At 39.2% G+C, this 10,823-nt stretch overlaps 1 protein-coding gene across 1 annotated transcript in view; it reads left to right on the top strand.

Annotated features, from left to right (window-relative positions):
* The window catches only part of LOC311284516 (neural cell adhesion molecule 2), a 282,772-nt gene that overhangs the window by 229,877 nt on the left and 42,072 nt on the right, over positions 1 to 10,823 (top strand). Inside the window, exon 7 of the mRNA XM_084399547.1 lies at positions 2,523 to 2,692. Coding sequence (XP_084255673.1) covers positions 2,523 to 2,692 — 170 coding nt within the window. The remainder of the gene's footprint in view (positions 1 to 2,522; positions 2,693 to 10,823) is intronic.

The raw sequence follows: 10,823 nt of genomic DNA, 5'->3' as shown, positions 1-10,823 counted from the left end.
TTATATATTATAGAATATTATAGTTTGTGTTCCACGGAAGAAAGAAAGCCAAACGGGTTTGGAACGACACGTCATACAGGTCTCAATTGATTATTATTAAAGCGGTGGTATAATGCCCTTTTCACAAGATGTAAAATAAGTCTCTGATGTCCCCAGAGTGTGTGTGTGTGTGTGTGAAGTTTTAGCTCAAAATACACCACAGATATTTTTATATCGCATGTTAAAATCGTCACTTTTTGAGGGAGAGCAAAAACACACCGTTTTGTGTCTGTCCCTTTAAATGCAAATGAGCTGCTGATCCCGGCACAGGGGGTGGAGCTTCAAGAGCTCGTGTCCTTTTACCTCACACACACATGCACTGAACATTTCAAAAGCTTTTAGCCTTTTATGTTCAAACCGGAGTCAGACAATGATGGAGAGACTCAAGAAGAAGTGACAACATGTAGAAGCAACAGGACATTTCTGAATGGTTAGTTGATGAATTTATGAAGCTGATGTGTAGTTATCTTCTAGTCATTGATTAGCATATTCTGTCTTGATAATCTATAAATTGTGTTCAGGGGGCGGGGTTTATGTAAATTCTAGGGTTGGTGATGTCACTAACCCGGGAGGAATGTGGTGTAGTCTCTACCAGCCGTTTGTTGTAGTCCTTAAAAAGCGATTTCTTTAAAAGCAAATATCTCCCTTTGCTCTGAACTTTGAGCGTCGTAACTTTGCAGATGTTGTTTATGCTCAAACAGCAACATTACACACTAACTAAAGTTAGAAAAGTCAAATCATAATCAACCACCCCTTTAAATAGATTAATAAGCATTGATATTCTAATTCAGTTCTATAGAATTCAGTGCAATAAACATAAAATTATTTGATTAAATTAAAAATATATAATTATCATATAAATATACACTTCAGCATACCAGTAATAATGACGGAAAATATAACACTTACAATCAGATAGATTTGTGAGGTTATTAATGTTAGTGCACACTGTTATAATTATCATCATTATTTTCAGCTGTTAATTAGTTATAGTTTGCATCTGTTCCTCATCCTCTATTTAAAGGCATACTTAAGCCAGAAATTAACATTCTGTCATCATTTTGCTGATTCGATTCATGGCTTTTGCTTCTTTGAATCACAAAAGGAGATGTTTAGCAGATGTTCTCTTTCATTTTCACTGAATAATGACTCTGTAAATTTTGACAGAATCTTAATTTTCGGCTCTGGATTGTGTTTGAGTCCAGACTCGTGTCCCGACTGCTTCGGTTTAGCTTGTTAAATCTAATTGCGTGTTCCCTTTGTTTTGCCTGATCGCCCTGCCTCCACTTCCCTTAATTGTGGTCTTGTTATTGAGATTGAATTGTTCGGTACATGAATCTTCATTACTGTAGTTACTTTTCTTTTGTTTCTGCACTTTCTGTGGCTTAGACTCAGAAACTCTTCTGTGTGTCTTGGTTTCACTAACAAACAAAGATGTAAACAGTAGCTAGAGAACTAGAACTTTTTTTAAATTAATTATTTTAGTCAGCTAGAGTGCGTTAAAAATATAACATTATTTCTATTTCAGTGTTGTTCTTTTGAACTTTCTATTCATCAAAGAATCCTGAAACATAATAGGCATCACGGTTTTCACAAAAATATTAAACTCTTTTCAACACTGATAATAATCATAAATGTTTCTTGATCGGCAAATCATCATATTAGAATGATTTCTGAAGGATCATGTGACACTGAAGACCGGAGTAATGATCTAAAATAAAATAAATGTGTTGTTAACATGACATAAATTGCTCACATTAAGATATAAGTTGTTTGTTTTTTCCTAAACAGTCTTTATGCAGTCATGTAGTCATGGACATTACCTTTCTATAAATTCATTTCTACACAAATGGGATGTAAGTGAGGAAATGTTATTTTATAGACCGTATTAAAGAGGAACTTTTCTGCTTTTATCATATGTGTTTAGTGTGTATTGTTGCTGTTTGAGCATTAAAAAGCTCCAGTTCTTCTCTATATGAGTGTCAGTGTTTCTGAACTCCCTGAAACGCCTCCATTGTAGTCTTGAGTTTCTTCCGGGAACGAACACGTCACAATATTCCTTATTATAATAATTAATGCGCAGAATAAAGGGGCGGGGCCTGGTTGAGTTAGTTAGTAGTGTGTTAAAGTGCCGGTTATGGAAAGGGGAGGGACATTTCCCAAACACACTCAAAGCGCTCGACCAATCACAACACACTGATCCAGCCGACCAATCAGAGCACAGTGTGCTTTTCAGAAGGAGGGGCTTCATAGAGAAGTAAACAGAGCAGTAAACAGGAAGTAAACAGAGCGTTACTGACAGACTGGGAAGAGAGGAGCCGCAACAATGGAGAATATGAGGAAAATAATCAACAATCAAGTTCTAGTAGAGGCTGAAACAATATCAAGACTTTATAAAAGGGTATTATAGGTCCTCTCTTTAATATCTGTTGTTATTTCAGCTACAGTTAATCATCTCATCAGCCGATGTTTTCTCTCCTCAGGAAGGGTCACATGATCGAGCGTTCGGAGCAGTATGTGTTGAACACTATGGATGGGGGTAAAAGCACGCTGACCATTAAAAACATCGGTCAAGGGGACGGAGGACCGTACATCTGTCGCGCCACAAACAAGGCCGGGAGCTCGGAGAGTCAGCTGATCCTCAAAGTGTTCGGTGAGGAAATGTTCATCTTCAGTCTTCATTGATTAGTGTTTTTTTGTTGTGTTGTCTCGTCTCAGGCTACGTCTACATTAATCCAACACTATCTCACGACCAATTCGTACGAATTCATACGAATTAGTAAAAGGTGGCTAATTCGTACGAATTTGTACGACCTCGTACGAATTCGTACGATTTGTCTAAACCCCAGTGACGGTTAGGTTTAGGGGCGGGGTCAGGGGTAGGTCATTCGTACAAATTCATACGGGCAACTCGTAAAATATGTACAATTTAGCAAAAATCGTACAAATTCGTACAAGTGAGGTCGTAAATAAAGTAACTGTGTGAAAGTGAACAACACACAACAGGCATAATACCAGTATAAACATGAATATCTATTGGTACAATATGCATCACATGACTAAACTTACGTCATCGTTTTTAAAGACCTCTGGCTTCACAGTCCGCACTACGACGCGAAAACGGCGTTTTCAAATTTAGCCATTTTGGAGAGCGTTTTCAAAAAGGTTCGTTTTTATTAATAAAAACGCCGTCTCAGTGTCGACAGAAGGAGAAAAAGATGCGCTTTCAAACGGAAGCATATTACTGTGGACAAGGCGTCAGTAGCCGCGTTTCCATTACCCTTCAAATTGCGCAATTTGAAATTGCGAATTGAAAATTCGCCCAATGGAAACACGGCAATTTCGCAAAAACTCCCATTCAGCGCAAAAACATCGTTACGCGCGCATGAGGCGGTTTTTCAGGCAATTCGAAAAAGGAATATTTCGCAAAACTGTTTTGTGATGAGAGGAGTGACCTACGTCTCCTTCCATTAATAATAATAATAATAATAATAATAATAATAATGTCTAGTGCGGTGGCTGTAATATATATAAACCTACCAACGTCCGTCTCCATGATTTTTGGAATGATTTATCGCGAGAGGAAAAAATGACGTTTTAGTCGCATAACATCGGTTAATGGAAACACCGTCATTTCGCAATAGTTTTTTTATTGATATTTAGAAAAAAATCGCAAAAGTTTTGCGTAAATCTGTAATGGAAATTTCGCAAAAACTCCCATTTATCGCAAAAAAAGTTTTTACACTCGCATGAGGAGGTTTTTCAGGCAATTCGGAAAAAGAAAAAAAAAATTCACAAAACTGCACTGGAAACTGTTTTTTGCGCATTTACAGGTCACCTAACGTAGATGAGGCGGTGTGTTTGGACAGAAGACGAGACAGAGTTCTTCATTAAACTCATTAAAGACAAAATAATTACAGGAATACTGGATTCTAAACCTCAAAGAAATGCCACAATCAAGAGCTTGAAGCAGAAATGAGGGAGAAACACCCAGAAACTCCTCATATGTGCCGCTCACAAGTATAAGGGTCTTTCTTTACCATTAATGCTTGGATATCACACATACGTCTCCTGCCATTAATAATAACGGCTAGTGCAGTGGCTGGGATATACGTAAACCTACTAACATCCGTCTCCATGATTTATGGAATGATTTATCGCGAGAGGAAATAATGACGGTTTAGTCGCATAACATCGGTTAATGGAAACACCGTCATTTCGCAATAGTTTTTGTCGACATTTAGAAAAAAACGCTAATGTTTTGCGCAAATCTGTAATGGAAACGCGCCTATTGTGACAGAGGAAGTCTTTACTCGAGGCAGAGTCTTCTTATCTTTTTCCATTCAGTTGCTTTCCACTCAAACTCTCTTGAAGAAACTGAAGCAATGCGTCACAAACACGAGGCCGGCAGCGCCGTAAACACACCGCTATTTCAAACAGAAATGAAAGACTGTTCAATTATCGAGCAGGAACTCCAGCAGGTTCTTTTATAGGATCCAGATTCAATTCATCTTTTCCTGAAGCTGCTGTGCATATTCAGAAACTGATTATTTTGATTGGACCTCCAGTGTTTTGCATGGAAATGTATGGAGATTTATTCTCCTCCATCAAGATCCAAGAGCCGGAGACGCTCGTTCTTCGCAAAGCACATTTATATTGTGCTCTTATTGGGTGGGAGTTTTGTCGTGCCGAACGTGGAGCGCCAACACAGTTGTGACTTTGTAACGTTTGTAGAGCTTGACATTCACTCGCGAGGGAGACAGACGAGAGAGAAAACAAACCAACTAAACTGAGACACACACTGCGTAATATCACTGCTTTACATCTCTAAACCTAATTACAACTGTGTGATTGGTGTAAAATTAATATTTAGGGAACCATCCGATCAGCAATTAAAGTGAAAATAAAAATATAGATAAAGCAAATATTGACCATCTGTTGACAGAAATTCATCAATACAGTTTATGAATATTGAAATATTTATACATATTTATTTTTAAATATTTCTAAATATTTAGGGAACACTCTGATCATCAATAATTGAGAAAATAAAAATATAGATAAAGCAAATATTGACCATCTGTTGACAGAATTTCATCAATACAGTTTATGAATATTGAAATATTTATACATATTTATTTTTAAAATATTTCTAAATATTTAGGGAACACTCTGATCATCAATAATTGAGAAAATAAAAATATAGATAAAGCAAATATTGACCATCTGTTGACAGAATGTATTCATCAATACAGTTTATGAATATTGAAATATTTATACATATTTATTTTTAAAATATTTCTAAATATTTAGGGAACACTCTGATCATCAATAATTGAGAAAATAAAAATATAGATAAAGCAAATATTGACCATCTGTTGACAGAAATTCATCAATACAGTTTATGAATATTGAAATATTTATACATATTTATTTTTAAAATATTTCTAAATATTTAGGGAACACTCTGATCATCAATAATTGAGAAAATAAAAATATAGATAAAGCAAATATTGACCATCTGTTGACAGAATGTATTCATAAATACAGTTTATGAATATTGAAATATTTATACATATTTATTTTTACATATTTCTAAATATTTAGGGAACACTCTGATCATCAATAATTGAGAAAATAAAAATATAGATAAAGCAAATATTGACCATCTGTTGACAGAAATTCAGCAATACAGTTTATAAATATTAAAATATATTAAATTATATGATATAGTTTATAATTAATAAATATAATATTATATGAAATATAAATATATCAGTATATTTAATTGTATAAATAAATATATATATTTTTTTCAAATGTTTATTAGTGTTTATTTATCATTAATTGTCAAAAGTTACGTTTTCAGACCCCGAATATTTTTTGTTCATATTTAAATATGATTATTTTGTATTATATTTCTAGCTCTTCTATTGAATATATCTATATTGAAATGGAAACCAAGTCAAGTGTGGAGTGAGTAGAGTTCACAAGAATACATCTAGTTTAACCCTGACATCTGCTCTTCACAAAGACAAAGATAAGAACGGGTTTCGCTGAGCTTTTCTGTATGTTGACGTGACGCTGTCATGTGTGTGTTCACAGTGTGTTGTGTGTGTCGTCTGTAGGCTGTCTCCGTGTTGAGAAGAGCATCAGTTCACAGTTTACAGACACTGAACAGAGTTTCACAGATATTCATTTTTCTGAGCAATAGAGAGATTGAGTGCTGCGGAAAATACATAATTCATCACAACATATGGAAAGTGCTCTCTGAAAACACTGAGTAGAACATGACCAGATTTAGGTTGTTTTGCAAGCAATGGGTCAAATAAGGACAAAAAAAATAATAATAATTCAACATTCAGAGAAAATGCAGTTTTCATAACTTTTTGTTAACTGGGATAATGTGTTGATTTATGCTAGTTAATTTTGACTGGTTTATTAACCAGTTTATTTTTCACCTCATACATGGGTTAATATTTCCAGATTAACTCTATTAATTTTCTAAAATACACTGTAACACAACCACTTTTACACAATATGTGTTTTATTTTGAAAGAAGACCGTTCTAAATACAGCATATTTTATACAGGTTTTATTCATGCATGCAATATTACCTACATTTTAGAAATAAACATTTAACATTTAAAAGTGTTGCTTTGTTTCGAGTGAAATCAACCGATATCCACTGAAATGGTGCTGGATCTTGTTGCCGCTTTTGGAGAGTTTTCATCAACAATACAGCATTGACACTTCCTGATGTGTGTGTGTGTGTGCGTGGGTGTGCATGCGTGTGTGGGCATCTGTGTGTGTGTGTGAGTGTGTGTGTGTTTGCGTTTGTGCATGTGCGTGTGTGTGCGTGCATGCGTGTGTGGGCGTGCATGCGTCCGTGTGTGTGTGTGTGTGTGTGTGTGTGTGTGTGTGTATCTCACACTCTCTCTTCACAGCCTCTGGGTGTTTCGGCTGCGTCTCCCGCTACAAATAACTCTTGATCTGTGCAGACGTTGTTCAAAGGCCCTCAGTGTGAAGAGCTGTTTCTGTTGCGTTTCATTCATTCCAGCACCGATTTATTCAGCGGCGCTGTGTGTGATTCTCTCCAGCGCAGGAATGGCTGTTATACATGAAACTCACCGTGGGGATGTTTGCCCTCGATTCCTGCGCTGTTTAGGGGAAACCTGAGGAAGACACATAGAGCAGCTTATCTATGGGACACACACACACACTCACTCCCTGTCACACACACACAGACGCACACACACACGCACACGCACACACTTACTGTCACACACACACCATCTCACACACACACACTCACTGTCACACACACACACACACACACACACTCACACTGTCTCACACACACACGCACTCACTGTCACACACTCACTGTCACACAAACACACACTCACACTGTCTCACACACACACACTGTCTCACACACACGCACACACACACACACTCACACTGTCTCACACACACACTCACTGCACTTCTAACAGGGTTTATCGTGAGTTCAGCATAAACAAGCCGTCGCTGAAGTGAACATCGCACTAGCAGAACAAGCACTTACAGGAAAGACATTCAGAGGAAATAAATGTTCCATGAGAAGTATTTTCATACGGATGAAGAATCTCCAGGTCACATTTCACCCAAAAAGAAAAATTGTTTATTATTATAAATAATTTCTGTGATCATAACATGTACACGTGTGGCAGACGCTTCTATCCAAAGTAACTTTAAAGGTACAAATTGCATCAGTTTTTTAACATTTAACATTAAATAATTTAGCAGATGCTTTTATCAAGAGCGTCTTACAAATGAGGAGAACAATAGAAGCAGTTAAACTCACAATAGGACAATAATATGTAAGAGCTGTGACCCTTCCCAGTTTAGTCTAATGCAGTATATGTATTTTTTATTATTATTATGTTTTTTAAATAGATATAGAGTAGAAGAGAAGAGAAAAGACAGTGTTAGTATTAATGGATCCAGTGGCGCATAAGTCATGAGTTTTGAGTAATGAGTTCAGGTAAACGGGAGCAGAGCCAGTGGTTGTTCTGGAGGCAAACATCAGTGCCTTGAATTTGATGCGAACGGCAACTGGCAACCAGTGCAATTTTGTGATGAGAGGAGTGACGTGCGTCTCTTCGGCTCGATAAAGACACTCTCGCTGCAGCGTCTGGATCAGTTGCAGAGGTTTGACTGATGCTGGAAGGAGAGAGCATTACAATAGTCCAGTCTGGAGAGAACAAGCGCTTGAACTTGAATTGTGTAGCTCCGATAGGAAGGGCCCGATCCTGCTAATGTTGTATAAGGCAAATCTGCAGAACTGAGCAGTTCTAGCAATGTAGTCTGTGAAGTTAAATTGATCATCAATGTCATTCCTGACTGACCTTGATGGAGTTATAGATGACAAACCTACAGCTGAATGGAGAAGTTGTGATAAAGTGTTGGGTTGGTTAAGACCCCGAGCAGTTCTGTCTGCGCAAGGTTGAGTTGAAGGTCTTGGTCCTTTGCTCGCTGTTTTGCTATTATTCTCGTGCACTGACTCGTTCACTAAGCAGAACAGCCAATCAGAGGTCCCACTTTCACCGACAGCCCGACGGTGTCCGACTAGAGCCAACGATGCGGAACACACCGAAAAAACTATGTTGGCCGACGCTCAAAAACGGCCCAATGTTGCCCGACGGCCGATCGTCGGCTTGGTGTGTCCTGGGCTGTAAATGTCTGTCAGGCAGGCTGAGATGCGAGCCGTCAGATCCTCTGGTTGGAATGAGAGGCAGAGTTGTGTGTCGTCAGCATAACAGTGATAGGAAAACCATGTTTCTGAATGACAGATCCTAGTGATGACATGTAGATGGAGAAGAGAAGCGGTCCCAGCACTGAGCCTTGAGGCACTCCAGTAGCTAAATGATAACAGTGATGGGAGAAACCATGTTTCTGAATGACAGATCCTAGTGATGACATGTAGATGGAGAAGAGAAGTGGTCCCAGCACTGAGCCTTGAGGCACTCCAGTAGCTAGATGTTAACAGTGATGGTAGAAACCATGTTTCTGAATGACAGATCCTAGTGATGACATGTAGATGGAGAAGAGAAGCGGTCCCAGCACTGAGCCTTGAGGCACTCCAGTAGCTAAATGATAACAGTGATGGGAGAAACCATGTTTCTGAATGACAGATCCTAGTGATGACATGTAGATGGAGAAGAGAAGCGGTCCCAGCACTGAGCCTTGAGGCACTCCAGTAGCTAGATGATAACAGTGATGGGAGAAACCATGTTTCTGAATGACAGATCCTAGTGATGACATGTAGATGGAGAAGAGAAGCGGTCCCAGCACTGAGCCTTGAGGCACTTCAGTAGCTAGATGATAACAGTGATGGGAGAAACCATGTTTCTGAATGACAGATCCTAGTGATGACATGTAGATGGAGAAGAGAAGCGGTCCCAGCACTGAGCTTTGAGGCACTCCAGTAGCTAGATGATAACAGTGATGGGAGAAACCATGTTTCTGAATGACAGATCCTAGTGATGACGTGTAGATGGAGAAGAGAAGCGGTCCCAGCACTGAGCCTTGAGGCACTCCAGTAGCTAGATGATAACAGTGATGGGAGAAACCATGTTTCTGAATGACAGATCCTAGTGATGACATGTAGATGGAGAAGAGAAGTGGTCCCAGCACTGAGCCTTGAGGCACTCCAGTAGCTAGATGTTAACAGTGATGGTAGAAACCATGTTTCTGAATGACAGATCCTAGTGATGACATGTAGATGGAGAAGAGAAGCGGTCCCAGCACTGAGCCTTGAGGCACTCCAGTAGCTAAATGATAACAGTGATGGGAGAAACCATGTTTCTGAATGACAGATCCTAGTGATGACATGTAGATGGAGAAGAGAAGCGGTCCCAGCACTGAGCCTTGAGGCACTCCAGTAGCTAGATGATAACAGTGATGGGAGAAACCATGTTTCTGAATGACAGATCCTAGTGATGACATGTAGATGGAGAAGAGAAGCGGTCCCAGCACTGAGCCTTGAGGCACTTCAGTAGCTAGATGATAACAGTGATGGGAGAAACCATGTTTCTGAATGACAGATCCTAGTGATGACATGTAGATGGAGAAGAGAAGCGGTCCCAGCACTGAGCTTTGAGGCACTCCAGTAGCTAGATGATAACAGTGATGGGAGAAACCATGTTTCTGAATGACAGATCCTAGTGATGACGTGTAGATGGAGAAGAGAAGCGGTCCCAGCACTGAGCCTTGAGGCACTCCAGTAGCTAGATGATAACAGTGATGGGAGAAACCATGTTTCTGAATGACAGATCCTAGTGATGACGTGTAGATGGAGAAGAGAAGCGGTCCCAGCACTGAGCCCTGAGGAACTCCAGTAGCTAGATGATAACAGTGATGGGAGAAACCATGTTTCTGAATGACAGATCCTAGTGATGACATGTAGATGGAGAAGAGAAGCGGTCCCAGCACTGAGCCCTGAGGAACTCCAGTAGCTAGATGATAACAGTGATGGGAGAAACCATGTTTCTGAATGACAGATCCTAGTGATGACATGCAGATGGAGAAGAGAAGCGGTCCCAGCACTGAGCCTTGAGGAACTCCAGTAGCTAGATGATAACAGTGATGGGAGAAACCATGTTTCTGAATGACAGATCCTAGTGATAACATGTAGATGGAGAAGAGAAGCGGTCCCAGCACTGAGCCCTGAGGCACTCCAGTAGCTAGATGTTAACAGTGATGGTAGAAACCATGTTTCTGAATGACAGATCCTAGTG

Source organism: Rutilus rutilus (assembly GCF_951802725.1).
Source record: "Rutilus rutilus genome assembly, chromosome: 2".
NCBI classification, from domain to species: Eukaryota; Metazoa; Chordata; class Actinopteri; order Cypriniformes; family Leuciscidae; genus Rutilus; species Rutilus rutilus.
Note: the sequence above shows the minus strand (reverse complement) of the source record. Positions and strands in the feature narration are given on the sequence as shown.